This window comes from Lycorma delicatula, chromosome 8 (assembly GCF_047948215.1).
Source record: "Lycorma delicatula isolate Av1 chromosome 8, ASM4794821v1, whole genome shotgun sequence".
In the NCBI taxonomy this organism is placed as follows: Eukaryota; Metazoa; Arthropoda; class Insecta; order Hemiptera; family Fulgoridae; genus Lycorma; species Lycorma delicatula.
The window spans coordinates 84,493,366-84,509,356 of NC_134462.1; the positions used below are offsets into that span (position 1 = coordinate 84,493,366).

General features: G+C 36.5%; 1 protein-coding gene across 1 annotated transcript in view; it reads left to right on the forward strand.

Annotated features, from left to right (window-relative positions):
- Dhc1 (dynein axonemal heavy chain 1) overlaps positions 1 to 15,991 on the forward strand; it is a 224,683-nt gene that overhangs the window by 142,268 nt on the left and 66,424 nt on the right. The window contains exons 48-51 of the mRNA XM_075372596.1: positions 4,814 to 5,054; positions 7,558 to 7,763; positions 11,296 to 11,459; positions 14,779 to 14,901. Of these exons, the coding sequence (XP_075228711.1) occupies positions 4,814 to 5,054; positions 7,558 to 7,763; positions 11,296 to 11,459; positions 14,779 to 14,901 (734 nt within the window). The remainder of the gene's footprint in view (positions 1 to 4,813; positions 5,055 to 7,557; positions 7,764 to 11,295; positions 11,460 to 14,778; positions 14,902 to 15,991) is intronic.

Below are 15,991 nucleotides of genomic sequence, written 5' to 3' on the forward strand. Positions count from 1 at the left end.
CCGCTTCTGGTATGGCTGCCCTTCAGGACGCATCTCTGCTGGGCTCTGTTCCGGACTCCAGTCCGTGATGTTGAGGCGAGTGGCTGGTCTTCCTTCTTCTTCATCTTCATCTTCTCCCTCTTCTTCTCCCGAAGACCTCTTCGTTCTTCTTTGGCCTGCACTTTCCAAGAATTGGTAGTAACCGAAGTTACATACCATTAACCTTGTAATTCCCGAAGCCCCGAAGGGCTGAACGGGGGAAAGTGCAGGTTTCTTCGTTCTTCTGTGCTGTCAGTGGCTGCTGGGCAGGTGTCTGCTGGGCAGGTGGCTGCTGGGCAGATGGCTGCTGGGCTTGCGACTGCTGGGCTGATGGCTGCTGGGCTCGTTCTCTCTTTCTTCTTTCTTGAAAGGAAAGGAAGGTAATAGGGAACTTACAATGGTGACACCTATTCGCGATCGCGGATTTGGGGCGGCGATTTTCTGGAAGAAGTAAACAGTAATTATTCACTCCACGTAATCATTAACCTTCAGACACACGTGTGTCTGAGAAGGGGTTGGGGGGACCGCGTGGCCGCAGTGAAGAAACCATTTGTTTTTGTGGTGGCTGTTGGTATCTGCAACAAAGAAGCAGAACACACACACGAAAGAAAAAAAAAAAAAAAAAATTTAATTTTTTACTTTTCTTTCGGCTGGCAGGATGAGACGGCACGTCGAGTCGTTCCACATCCACGTTTCTCCCGTTTCTGAAACAAGAGAAACAGAACAAAACACACGCGGAAAGAAAAAAAAAAAAAAAAAAGTTTTGACCGCGTTTTTGTTTTATGCGCGACTTACCGTGTTTGACGTCTTCAAACTATATAACTCGCGAAAACTATTCACTCGCGACCCCGGAAACGCGTCTGACGCACTATTCCGTTTATGGCTCATGCGATATGGAGGCCCCTAAGCCTGGTTTGTCGATTTTCGGCTACCGCACCGCACCATCACGGTGGTTCGTCCAGTACGGCGTGAGGCCGCTTCCTTACAACTGTCGGAGTTGGGTCCTCTCGGCAGATGTCCGTGTTGACTGTGTTCGGACACAGCCGCTCTCCCGAACAGTCTGCGCGCCTGCGCCACCCCCACCTCGGACACGGATTGAAATCTCGCATCAGATCGGAGAGTGGCGTTCCTGATGAACCACGGAGCTCCAAAGATCGTCCGCAACGCGATGTTTTGGACGGCCTCGATCTTCTTTTGAAGCGAGGAGCTCAACACTGCCCCCCATGCCGGGTAAGCATATGTTAGAATCGGCAGTACGTACAGCCGAAAAATGAGGAGCTTAGTTGCCAGTGGGTACGGGCTGACACTGTTCAGCACTGGGTATAGCGAGGCTCTGGCGGCCTTAGCCCTCCGGGTCGCATAATTTACATGTTCGCCGAAGGTAAGCCGCCTGTCCAACACCACCCCCCAGGTACTTAACTGTTTTCTCAAAAGGGATTTTCTCCCCTGAGATTTCCAGCTCTCTGGTCGGTTTTCGTGTCTTGCATGTGAACATCACGGCCACCGATTTTTCACCGTTGACCCTGATTCTCCACATGTCGAGCCACGGTTCCACTGTCCAGCTGCCTTTGGAGCCTCCGGACCGCGTAATCCACATTTGCGGATTCGTAGAAATATGCCGTGTCGTCTGCGTAAAGGGCCGTTTTGACCCCTTCCGACAGCGGCATATCGTTCACGTACAAAGTGTACAAGAACGGGGAAAGTACTGCTCCTTGGGGAACCCCAGCGGCTATTTCTCTGGTAGAGGAAATCGTTTCCCCTACGCGCACGACAAAATGTCGGTCTAGCAGATATGACCGCATCAGTCTGACATAGCGGTACGGGATCGCCGATCGCGCTAGCTTATAAAGCAGCCCGCTATGCCAAACTTTGTCAAAGGCCTTGGCCACATCCAGAAAAACGGCTGCAGTCACCGCTTTCCTGTTCAGGCCTCCAACAAGGTCATCTATTATTTTTACCAGTTGGAGGGTGGTTGAGTGACCCTCCCTGAACCCAAATTGCTCGGGCTGCACTTCTCCCTCCATGTATCGCCTCAGTTTTTCGAGAAAAATCCTCTCGAACAACTTAGACAATACCGGTAACAGGGAGATTGGCCTATAATTCCGTGGGAAAAGTAAACTTTTCCCCGGTTTGGGTAAACATACGACTTTGGCCGTTTTCCAACAATTCGGGAAATATCCAACGTACAAAATGGACGTGAATATCACCGAAATTGCTGTAATCACGGAGGCCGGTATGTTCCGGAATGCACGGGCGCTGATCCCGTCGACACCCGGGGCCTTGTCGGGGCTTGTGGCCTTAATGGCTGCGGAAACTTCCGCTTCAGTGACTTGGTCAATCTCTAGAGGGGCGTCCTCCACCTGTGAGAAATAATCTACAAGAAAGGATTCCACCTCGGTTGTGTGCTCGTCGTTCGGGGTGGGAGGGGGGTTTGGAGTGAACTGCTCCTCCAAAGTATCGGCGAATACCTCGGCCCTCTCCGCCTCCGAGTATGCAAGAAAACCTCGCTGCCCCACAACCGGATGGCGAGGCTTCTTCCCTTCTCGCAGTCTCCTGTTCAACCTGAACACCGAGGAGATGTCGTCAGAGACCGAGGCGAGGTATTCGTTCCACGAATCCTCTCGATGGCTTGTCAGCAGTTGTTTTACCCTGTCCGTTTGATTATAAAAGCCCCGCTTATCAGCGGGGGACAGGGTGATTCGATATCTCCTCCTCAGTCTTCGTTTCTCCGTTATGGCTTCGGAGATATGAGGAGGGAGGTCGTTTCGAACAACTGCTCGAGTCCTGGCCGATGAGCTGCCTGCCAGGCCCTCGGTCATTGACGACGTGACGCGCCCGACAGTGTCGTCGATTTCCTCCGGGGTGTTCAGGAGCTCAGGATTTACCGGCCTGTACTCCCGCTGGAGGGTCTCGTAGAACCTTTTCCAGTTGACTGACCTTCGGGGTATAGGCGGGGGATCTCGGCCACCCCCTGCCTGACCTAGTTCCAACAGGACAGGGGAATGGTCCGAGCTGAGGTCTTCTATCGTTTCAATCATGAATGGGAGGGTACCCCCCTTCATGACTGCGATATCCAGCACGTCAGGCCTAGATCTGCCTGAGCGATGCACGAACGTGGGCACCTCAGGGCCTACGACGACCAAGCGGCGGGCTCTCGCCCTTTCGTACAGCAATCTGCCATTCGGATTTGTCAGAATGCTGTTCCATGACACGTGTTTGGCATTGAGGTCGCCCATGAGTATCATGGGCCCATCCCAATTTTCCAGCACGGTATCCAGATCTGCGCCGGTTACCGCGTCGTTCGGCTTGCTATAAGCCGAAACCAGCCGATACACCGTGCCCAGATGCTCCACATGCACACACGTTTGCTCCATCACGTTTGTATGAAGAACAACGCGCGTATGCATGTGGCGTCTGTGGACTAAAACCGCAGTTCCACCAGAGGTGCGAGATCCGGGTCGAACTGGCCTATCCGTCCTATATGTAAAATAGTTCCGAAGGGTCAGTTGCTTGTTTGGGTTCAAGCACGTCTCAGACAACAGTATCACGTCTATCAGTAGATCCTCGGCCAGACGGCATAGTTCCTCCGTCCGGCCTACTACTGAGTTGGCGTTCCACTGCAAGAGTCTGAGGGTGGGCCTAACCATACCTGGACAGTACAGCCATGAGGCACTCTATTAAGGACTGAATACAGTCCTTGAGAGATTTTGCCTGGAGCAGGCGTGGCAAAACCATCATGATATCTGGCAGGATATCCTTCACTGTCATCTGCGACAGGAAGTCCATGCCAGTGGTCTCCAACGGGGTAGCCGGCTTCGGATTGCCGCTGGAGGTGCCTTTTGGCGCGGCCGCCCTTTTGGTGGGGCGCGGGGCCACAGGGGCCGCGGTGTTTTTAACAGCCTGCTTGGCCTTCCCAGCCGGAGCAGGCTTTGCCTTTCCCGTCGAGGAAGGCTTGGCCTTCTTCGCCGGGGCCGGCTTTGTCGCCGCCTTTTGTTTCACCACCTTCTTGGTGGTCGCCGCCGGTTTTGGCTTGGCGGGTGTTGGGGAGGGTACCTACCTCCCCTTTTTTCACTACCGCCTTGGCCACAGGTGCCGGCACCTGGTTAAGTAATAATCTCTTAATATCATTTAATATTGTGGATAAATTATGAATAATTATCATCTGAGATTAAAAGACTAAAGTAGAAAATAGTAGAAATAGCTAATCAGTTTGACTTAAGTACAGTATTTTTTCTCAGGGTAATAAAAATATTTGTCAAACATTTTTATTTATGCACACAGTTTATGATTTTACATGGCAGATTCTGAATTCAATTCATTATAGTTTCCTTTCCAGTAATCCTTCAATTTTTTCTTATTACTGAAATATATTTTATATTTCAATTACTTTAAGGGTATTTTAAATACCCTTTCCAATTTTGAAAAAATTATGAATAACTTTTAATCATGTTTTGCCATGCCAGCCGACGAATCAATTTTTCTTCTGTGCTCAACCCAACCATGATTTCATTTATTTCTAATCACAATCTTAACTTGACTATATAATCACTGAAAGAAATAAAGAACCTGAAGTTGAAGAATTTTGGATAATATCATTCCTGACTAAATTAAATCCCAGCATTTATGTGTAGGTTATAACCACATTGATTAAAAGTTATATTTTTGTTGATCACTTAATTTGTGTATGATTAATCTTTTTTCATTTTTAATCATGTAGATAAAAATAATTTGTTAACTATACATTAACTTAAACTTAAATTTTATTCAGTGTATATTTTTCTTTTTGTTTTTGTAGAAAACAGTAGAAAGTTATGTTGAGAAAAGAATGGGAAATACGTTTGGTCCTTCAAATGGCAGAAAAATGACAATATTTATTGATGATATTAATTTGCCAGAGATAAATGAATGGGGAGATCAAATTACTAATGAAATTGTTCGACAAACTATGGACATGAAAGGTTTTTATAGTCTTGAAAAACCTGGAGAATTCATAACAATTGTAGATGTTCAGTTTGTAGCAGCCATGAATCAGCCTGGTATGTTAATCTTTTTTAAAAAATTATAATAAATTTTATAAAAATTAAGTAAATAAGGGAGTGATTAGGCATTCATAAGGTTCTTGCCTTTTGAAGTTTATGTAAATGAAACAAAGTCAAGTTTATAATAGAAAGTTTAAGTAGACTATAAAAAATAGTACATAACATTTTACATTCAGTTCTTTCAAATGTTTTTAAAATATTAAAAGCTGTTTTAAAATGTAATGAAAAATTTTGAAAAAGAAATTTTATTCTTTTACTTTTAGTATAGATTTTTGTCTAAAATGAATTCATGCAGAATTTATATTAAAAAAAAACTTGGTCTTATTAATTCAAACTGAAAAAAAATTATATTTCATGAATTAGAAATCTGTATTTTGAAAACTGGAGGAAGGTGTTTATGAATTTCTCTCATAAACATGTAGCCATGAATCAATGAATTATAGGCTGTGATAGGTTTAGAAGTTCAAATTTGCAGCGTAGGGAATCATGACAAGATTTGATCTTCAATTCTTAAAAATTTATTACAGTTTCATGATTTTCTTAAAAAAATGCTTTTATTGATTAAATAATAAGAAAATAGCTAATCAGGTTGACTTTAATACAGTATTTTTTTCTCAGAGTAATAAAAATATCTGTCAAACATTTTTATTTATGCACACAGTTTATGATTTTATATGGCAGATTCTGAATTCAATTCATTACAGTTTCTTTTCCGGTAATCCTTTAATTTTTTTCTTATTATTGAAATATATTTTATATTTTGGAAAAAATGGATTTGAGATGGCTTTAAAAAAGCAATTTTAAAAGATTTAATTTGTTGCGGATCAGTAGATGAGCAAAAATTATTTTATTTTTATTGCTTCATGAGTATAAAAATTTCAATTTCTGATAATCCACATTTTTTAAATGTTAAATATACATCACTTTTATTTTAATACGTGACTTCACTGAACAATTGTGGCCAGCTTATGATTTATATGTATTATGATGTAAATTTAAACAAGTTCAAAATAGACCTAAATGGTTAAAAACTAGAAAGAACCAGTTTAAAGTCATATTTTATCATGCTATTTCTGAAAGAATATTGAGCAGCTTTATTATTCTAATTTTAAATTGTTTTTGATTTTCAAAACTTTTTAATGAAACCAATCATGAGTTTTCCCTTTACTGAAAATTTGAGTTTCTGAATAAATTATTCACAAACATCATAGATACATGCTGATCACCAGTGAAATTAAAAAAAAAACCTCTTAATTAATCAGATTCAGATTTCCATTCAATAAGAACAGAAAATTTTCTTTAATGCTTTCATTACATTTAAAAATAATCTATTCTGCATTCCCTGACACATACAAAAACAAAATAACAATAAGAAATGTGATTTAAGCCAATAAAAATTATTCCTGAAAAGCCTACTTTTTCTCGTGTTTTACTTCATAGAATAAATATTTTCCAAAAGGAACCAAAAATTTATTCTGCCATAACAAGTTTCTTTTACTATGCAAATATCTTCATTACTGAAATGGTTAAATTATTATTAAACTAAAATGATTATTTAAAGGAATATTACTTAAAAATTAATTTTTTTAACCATTTTTAAATAAATTTTTCATGCTGTTAGATAAATAGTCCAGTGAAAATAATACTTCTAGAAAAATGCATAGGAAACATGGTGTCCAGTGTAAAAGGTTTAGTTTCCTGAATTTATGGCTCAAATATTCAGTCATTAATTAAATTTTTTCTCAAATAGTAATCCAGTGTTAATTTTGTATTTTTAGCAAACTTTTATTCTGGCCATTATTTTCTAGGTACTTGTGAAAAATGAAACATTTATGACCATTCTTACAATTTTTATGTCAAATGCCTGTAAAAAAATAAATAAATCACACCCTACATATTCATACAAATTTAATAATGATATTAATTTAGTCAAAAAAAAAAACAATTCTGTAATTTTATTAACTAATAAAATATTTATATAGCTCACCATTTTATGAGAACATTGTGAAAAATTAAAAATTACCAGTAATGTTTTCGATTTGCTTTAATGAAAATCTGTATCAGAAGATTTTTTCTCTCTTTAAAAGTCAACTTCTTTCCCCAATTTTATTTTTATGGCATACTTTGCATTATTGTTACTTGATATGGGTACCCCAGAGAACACATTTGCGTATCAGTGTTAGATTTTTTGCAAAATGATCAATCAAAATTGTAAAATTTTTAATTTTCACAAAACAAAAATTTTTGTATTGTTTTGTTTGTTCATGTATCTTAAAAATACAGTATATTAACTTCTAATAATGATGACTTTATCTTGTAAGTGTACATTCTTTATCATGTAATTGTGTATTCTCTGATATAAGTAAAAAGTTCACATTAAGATTTTATTTTTAAATAAACGATTATTACTACATTACAATCAGTATTTACTAGCAATAATCTTAGTAAATGGTTTGTAGTAAAGCTAAAAATTGACTAAATCTCTCATTTTTTCTGGAAGGTGGAGGACGTAATGATATTCCATCTCGATTGAAACGACAGTTTTGTGTATTCAACTGTACTTTACCGACTGATAGTTCTATTGACAAAATATTTTCTGTAATTGGAGAAGGTCATTATAATGTTAAAAGAGGATTTGTAACAGAAGTACGTAGTTTGATAAAGAAAGTTGTTCCTCTTACTCGACTGTTGTGGCAAGAAACAAGGGTATGTAAATGTTATTTAACTTTAATACTTCAAAAAAATTACACATAATGAAATAACCTATTACTTGATTTACACCCTCTCAAAAAAATGACATCCAGCCATAGAAGTGAAATATTTCCTCATCACTGATAATATTTTTTTTTTAACATTATTAATCTCAGAGAAAGCAATGTAACTGATCCCTCATATATATCAGATGTCTTACATAAGTTGTAGCTATAAGAAAAAGTAGATCAGAAATTACAAGTATATAATACTTAAAAATTTAATCATTTTATTTACAATGATGGGTATACGAGGTTATTATCCGCAATTTAGTTATATTTTTGTTTATGTTGGTAGTCGTGTTGCGTAGATGCGTGGTTTAGTTGTTGTTATGTCTGTGCAGGTTTGATGCTACTAAGTTAGTTCCATTATCGCTGCCCTGCCGTTAACCATGGCTGCTCAGCTTTCTGTTTGCACCAAAGAGCAACGTTCAGTGACCAGTTTTTTCGTGAACGGAAGGTGTATCAGGTACGAAATTCATCGAAGACATTTGGTACAGTACGGGAACAGTATGTTGCTGCAACGGAGTGTCTACGAATGGATTGAAAAATTCAAAAACGGTCGCACAAGTGTAACGCACGACGAAGGAGCCGGACGACCGTTTACCGCCACAAATGAAGAAAACATTGTGCGTGTACATGATATGGTTTTCTTAGACAGACGAGTAACTATTGATGAAGTGGCACATCGTCTGCAAGTTAGTCACGGTTCTGCCTACGAAATCATTGACAACAGACTTGGGTTTAATAAAGTCTGTGCAAGATGGGTCCCAAAACAACTCTCACAGTCGCATAAACAAACGCGCTTGGACATCTGCCAAAAACACTTGGATCGCTATGGTAACAAACGGGACAAATTCTTAGACAGAATCATCACTGGTGATGAAACATGGATCCATCATTATGAGCCGGAGAGTAAACGGTAGAGTATGGAACAGAAACATCCAAATTCGCCCTGCAAAAAAAAGTTCAAGACCCAACCGTCCGCAGGAAAACTGATGCTTACGGATTTTTGGGATTCACAAAGCCCAGTACTGGAACATTATGAGGAAAGGGGCACGACAATAACACAGTGCGCGTTACAGTAAGATGCTTACTGTCAAGCTGAAGCCTGCAATTCGAAACAAGAGCTGAGGACTGCTGTCGAAAGATGTTGTGTTGTTGCACGACAATGCCCGTCCACATACTGCTCCCCACACTGCTGAAACGCTCCAGAAACTCAACTTTGAGTACTGGCTCATCCTCCGTATAGTCCTGATCTTGCCCCCTTCTGACTACCACTTGTTTGGTTCACTCAAAGAGCATTAAGGGGCCATTGATTTACCTCGGATGAAGCAGTGAAAGAAGAGGTGTGCATTCCTGGCTCACAGCTCAACTGAAAACCTTCTTTTATGAGAGCATCAGGAAGCTTGTGCAACGATGGACCAAGTGCGTTGAAGTGCAAGGGGACTATGTTGAAAAATGATGTACATGTAAGTTTCCTATTTGTATTACAATAAAATTTATAACTACATAGCGGATAATAATTGACTTACCCTCATAGTTTGGGTTTATCTTCCTATTTATTAGGACTGTATAACACAGCATTAAACAATAAATAAATTTTAAGAAAACTACACTACTTTTAGATGAAATATTTACATTGTAATGTTTTAATATAAAGATTTCTTTATACATTTTTATCACATTTGTGATGATTTGTTAATCAAACCAAGCAAGTGATTCCTCACCATCACAAATTGATATAATTACTTTAATAAATTAGTAGGTTTGTTTATTATTCAGTTAGTATACTTTAAACCAAAAGTAAATATTATGCTACAAAACTATCTTTTATCTAAATTCTTTGTTTCATGGGTCATAGATACAAATCAAGGTATTGGGTATTGTTTCAATCATTATCTAATTTGTGCTTTGGGATGGACAAAGGAAAAGGTTGTCCTTACCTAATTGTTTGTGAACTCTATAGAATTATTAAAATGTTACTCCTCATTTCAAAATACTTATACTATATTTATTAACTATAATTTTTTACAAGAAATGGATAAGAGAAGAAAACATTTTGTATGAGGTTCTATTCAAAAATTTGATATGGACACCAGATTTTGCTATCAGCATCTCAAGCTGCCGAGTAATCATGTCACTTGATTTCACCAGGAACTCTTGGGGAATGGAAGACTTAACTTCTCATATTTGCCCTTCAATTTCTTCCAAAGTCTTTGGTTTGGTACAATAGACTTACTCCTTTAACCAATACCAAATTTCTATTTGACATTTTATATCTCTAGAGTACCTTGTTAGTTTTCTTATAATTAAAGTAAAAACACTTGCTCAGTATACAAAATTATTTTTTAAGATTTCCTTTTAAATAAGAATTGAAGAAACTGCACATAATGGAGATGGAAAAGTCACAGGGTGTTAATTCAAGACTCCTGGCTGGCCATTCATACGAACCGCAACAACCCATCCATCTTCCAGGAAAATGGGCATTCAGCCATTTCCAAATGACAACAGCAAAATATGGAGGGGAGGATATATTGCATATTCATGCAATATATCTTGCATGAATATAAAATCTTCAACACCCTCCCAACCACTGTAATGGCCAAAATTCACCTTTCAGCATGGTAAGTTATCGTTCAGCATTCATAGTACCTATCATGAAGAATGAATAGATCCACAAACCTGCTAAAGTCATACCACACCACAGTGTTAATCTGCATTTATTCAGATAACAAGAGGATCTTCTTCTCCATAATAGTGAAAGTTGTGATGATTCACAAACCCACCATTGTGAGGTAGTGTTTCTTTACTTCAAAGGATATTTTTAAAGAGATCTGACCAACTTTCATGCCAAGCCATCATATTCTTCCCAAACTCTATGTGAATGTTACAGTCTTCAGCGGAGAGTAATTGCCAGTAGTTTTCATAACTCTCGTACATTAAAATCAAACACAAAAGTTTTGAAACAAAGATTACCATAAATAAATAATTTATAAGTATTTTAAAACAGGAAGTTACTTTTTTATCACTCGGTAGATCCAGTTAATTATGCATAACCTTTGTATAGCAGCCGACTATCGAGTTCAAACTAAATTTATTCGTCATTGGTTTAGGAATGCTTTATAAGGCTTTAGATCTCTCATCTTTTAACAAAGTAGAACTATTTTAGGTGCATGAACATTCAGGGACAGTGGGTAATAAGTCGATTTCTGGCAAAAGATAGTTTATTAAAATCTGTGGCGTAGATTATTAGGATTTGATTAGTTTTTAACACCTTCCAATTTCTGGGACCCAATTTTTTTTCCCTGAGATATTTCAACTATTATTGAGCCATAAAGTTGTAAGAGACACAGTTTCCATCTTAATCAGCTTACCATTGCAATTCTTTAATTTAATTTTTAATATAGAAGTAAGAATCCCAAAATTTTCTAATTATTAATTTCTTTGTTTTTTTAAATTTTATTTTATGTATATCTTTTTTATAGTCAAAACTGCTACCAACACCTGCTAAATTCCACTATGTATTTAGTTTAAGAGATCTTTCACGAATATGGCAAGGAATGATTGGTACACTTTGTACTGTTGTTGACTCAGAAGAAGTTCTTCTTGTCCTCTGGAAACATGAATGCACTCGAGTATTTTCAGACAGGTTGTTACTTTTCATAATTTCAGTTTGCTTTTTTATCATTAATCATAGCATGTTGTCAAATATATATATATATATATAAAGGGTGATTCAAAGAAACGGGAAATTTGAAAAATTAAATAACGTTAATGAAAAATTTTTTTTAGAAAATTAATTTTATTTCATGTAACTGTACAAATGTTGCCATTTTAGGATACATACATTTTAGTTTATTTTTTAAAGGTGACATCTTGCAGGTGACCTCCTCTTCTACGTAAACACTCACGAAGTCTCTTCGTTAAATTGTTCATGGTTGACGTAACATCTCAACTGGAATTTCCGCAATTGCTTCTCGGATCTTTGCCTTCAGTTCTTCCGTTGTAGCAGCTCTACTGTGGAACACTTTGCTTTTAAGGTGACCCCACAAAAAGTAATCGCAAGCTGAGAGATCAGGCGATCTGGGAGGCAATCTAATGTCACCGTTTCGTGAAATGACACGTTGTCCAAACAATCGGCGTACAGCTGCCATCGATATTCGTGCAGTATGTGACGTTGCTCCGTCTTGTTGAAACCAGGCTGTGTTACGAATCGGTGGAAATCTCTTTTGTTGTTCCACAACAAAGGTTTCAAACACGGTTACGTAACGAGCCGACGTCATTGTAATCGCAAGACCGTTGTCATCCTCAAAAAAATAAGGGCCTATAACACTGTAAGATGACATAGCACACCACACGGTCACTTTCTGGCTGTGCAACGGACGCTGGTGTAGCTGCGTAGGATTTTCTTGCGCTCAGTATCTGAAATTTTGCTTGTTAACAAATCCACTGAGGTGGAAATGCGCTTCGTCTGACATCCACAGTTCGTGAGCAAACTCTTCGTTATCATTTATCTTCTGAAGCATTACATTACAGAATTGTGCTCGCACAACTGCATCGTTCGGTTTCAGTTCCTGGACGATCTGCAACTTGTATGGATGGAATTGCAAGTCCTTCACTAACATTCTTTGAACACTTGAGCTACGCAATTGTAAAGATGCTGAGAGACGACGGATTGACCGATGTGGACTTCGTGTGACAGCATCTTGTAAAGCTTGAACATTCTGTGGTGTACGGACGGTTCGCTCACGGCCTGGAGGTTTCTTTTTCATTGCCGAACCAGTTTCCTCAAAATTAGATATCCATGTTTTAATTGCATGTGCTGATAGAACACGGTCGTGCAGTCCCAGATTAAAATGACGGCGAAATTCTCTACGCGCTCCCTCCACACTGTCATTGCTTTTTAAAACGCTTTGATAGCAAATGCACGTTGCGCACCACTCCAAGGATCCATGACAACTAAAGACAGATTAGGTTAGAGAGGCTGGCGCCACTTATCAAGTGGTACCAATCGCCCACGGCTACCAACACAACTTTCAAAATTTCCCGTTTCTTTGAATCACTCTGTATATATTTTTTTTTATTGAAATGATAATTTATAACAAAGCTGTAAACGTAAGAGAAATTATTTTTGATACTAGTAGGAAATAAGTTTTTATTTTCTATCTCTAGAATATCTTGTTAGTTTTCTTTAATTACAATAAAAACTTCTTCATTACATAAAATTATTTTTAAGATTTTTTTTTAAACAAAAATTGAAGAAACTTTACACGTAATGGAGATGTTCTACTTAAACATGTTAAACTTTTATGAACTGCTTTCACCAGTGACTACCTGTGTGATTGTTGCATTATGATTTCAGTGGAACTTATGGGATTTTCTGTGGAAAACGACCACACTTATTAAACATTCATAATGCTACAAGAGCATATACAGTCCCTGATTGTGTAAAGTTGAACGTTACAGCTTTACAGAAACGTATGAAAATCGCTTAAAGTATTCTTCATGTAAACAGACTAGCGTTCACTAACCATGTTAAAGAAACAAATTTCAAATAACATCGTAACCCACGTGAATAGTACAAACTCATTTCATTGGCTTACACTATTCAAATCCAGAGTATTCCAAATTCATGTCTTCCCAGTTAAACATCAACAATCTCTGGCTAACCTATCTAGCTGAAAATATTGCATCATTATAAAATAAACCTCCAATAAAATTATATTTGGTACTGTTTGTATTCAAAGTAATTGTTTTACATATTCTCATACCAACCATTTCATATACACTAATTTTAATATAAAGTAGTTAACTTTTATTTATCTACTAGCAGACCCGGCAATGCTTCGCTATTGCTAGATTTGAATGTATATATATAAATAGATTAAATAAACACCATTGAAAGTTTGATAAAACATTGACAAAAAGAACATTACGAAACGTCACAAAATTTAACCTTCCCCTTATTCTCTTTTACCCTTTCTCCCCTTTCAATTTCTCCCAACATTTCCCCTTTCCATATAATTTCCCCCTTTTCTTCCCCCCTCTACTTTTCCCGCTTTTCCCCATTTCCCTTCCCCTATTTCTGCTTTCCCTTTTCCCATTTTCCTCCCCTTTCCTTCCCTCATTACTTTCCCTTTTCCCTTCCTCCTCCTCCTTTCCCTTTTTCTATTTTCTCCTTTCCCCTTTCCATTTTCTTTTCCCTTTTTTCCATTTTCCCTTCTTCCCTTTTACCTTTTTCAATTTTTCCCTTTTCTGATTTTTCCCTTTCTCCCTTTTTTCCTTAGTAGTTTTTTAGTGTATAGCGGACACACATTTTGATATCATTGAAATGGAATCATAAAATATTTAGTATAGCATGTGTTGCTTTTACATCCAACAGATAGCACTGTTTTTCAAAAGAAAGTTTTACTTTCCATAATTTCACTTGTGATTGTCTAACTCTGATGATGCTTTCTCAGTAAGAAATAAATTAATTTTTGTGTGATACTTGTAATGAATTGCAACATCAGAAAATTAAAACCTTTTTTTTTATATATCAACTTACAGTTAAATTATACTTTTGTGTATGTTTGTTTTTATCAAACTGCCAGTGTGAAGACGAAGGAAAATGTTATGATCTACTGTGGTCAGTTTTAATTTGGGTAAATATACAAGCAAATTTAACAAAGTCAGTTTTCTGTAAATTTAAGACAATCTAATCTGAATCGTTTAGGTAAGTGGTCTAACGACTAAACATTACAAAATTCATTCATCAGAAACTTATTGAGCATCAGTTTGTTATTTCTGGAGTGAATAAATCTTATAACATTTTTTAGTGCTAATTATTATTAGTATGGTTGATGCATGAAATACATGAAAAATATCAAATCTGTTCAAAGAAGTAAATACTTATAGATAATAATTTATAAATTTTACTGTTTTATTTGTTTTTGGTTTTATGTTTATTTTTATCCAAATTTTTTCAGATTCACTCTGACATCAGATAAAAAATGGTTTGATGGAGCTTTAGTAAAACTTGTAGAAGAGCAGTTGGGTCCTGAATATATAGAAAAAGTTCAGCCAGAACCAGTTTTTGTAGATTTTATGAGGTTTGTTTCATTTTATTTGAATTCTAATAATTGTTATAAAACAAGTTAATCTAGAAACTAAGTATTTCAGTTGTTTAATAAAACTTTTACTCAATTTTTGTAATGAATTTATTTCAATAATACAAATTATAAAAATTTAATTTTGGTTCAGTTTAACCAATTATTTTCATCTGACCTTAGATTAAATTATCTTTATACAATTACTTCTTAGAAGGATCATTTTAGGTCCAAATCTCTCTTCAGAAATTCACAATTGACTGATTGAATGTTCAATGGTAATAAATAAAATATTAAAATATAATTATAATATAAATTTTTACCAATATTAATTGGAATAGAATGTATTCACATTCATTAATATTTTATTTTTATTCAGTTTATATTTTCTTTTTATTCAAGAACTTAAGTCTGGTAAGATAATTTTCACTGCTCTGTAATGTCTGTTCTATAACTCCCTTGAAATTAGACTGAAATATTCACTTCATTGTTGTTTTTGCTTCCTTTAACTTTCTCAAATTATTTAATATCTTTATAAAAATTTTTTTCTCAAAGTTTGTTAAATGAATGGAGTTTACCCAACAATTCATCATTTCTTCTTTTGTCTGTAAAGTATCTAAATACTGTTTTTCTCAGCCTCTGTTTAATTCTGTAAAATATATTTTGGATAATTTTGTATGCTTCCAGCTTAAGAGATATTCTGGAATTTCTCTTCTGTTTTTTCATTGTCCACATACTGCCTACTACAGCTTGCATATCTGTGATTAAATAGAGATAATTTTTTAAATTTACTCATGCATGCCATAATATTTTAAAAGATTCTTTCTACATAAATATATGTTTTTCTTGATTTAAAGTTAAACAATAATATTAATTTCATTTAATTGATTGTTTAGTGTTTGATCAAACAAAATTATGTAAGTAATACTATCTGAAAAATTAAGTTTTCATAAATAAGCAAGTTTTTACAATAAAATCCAGGATTAATTAAGAATTTTAAGTCATGGAAATTGGATTAAGAATTTTCATGTTACAAAATCTTCAATAAAAAAATTTTATAAGGTTCAAAAGCCAACAGACTGGTATTTCATTA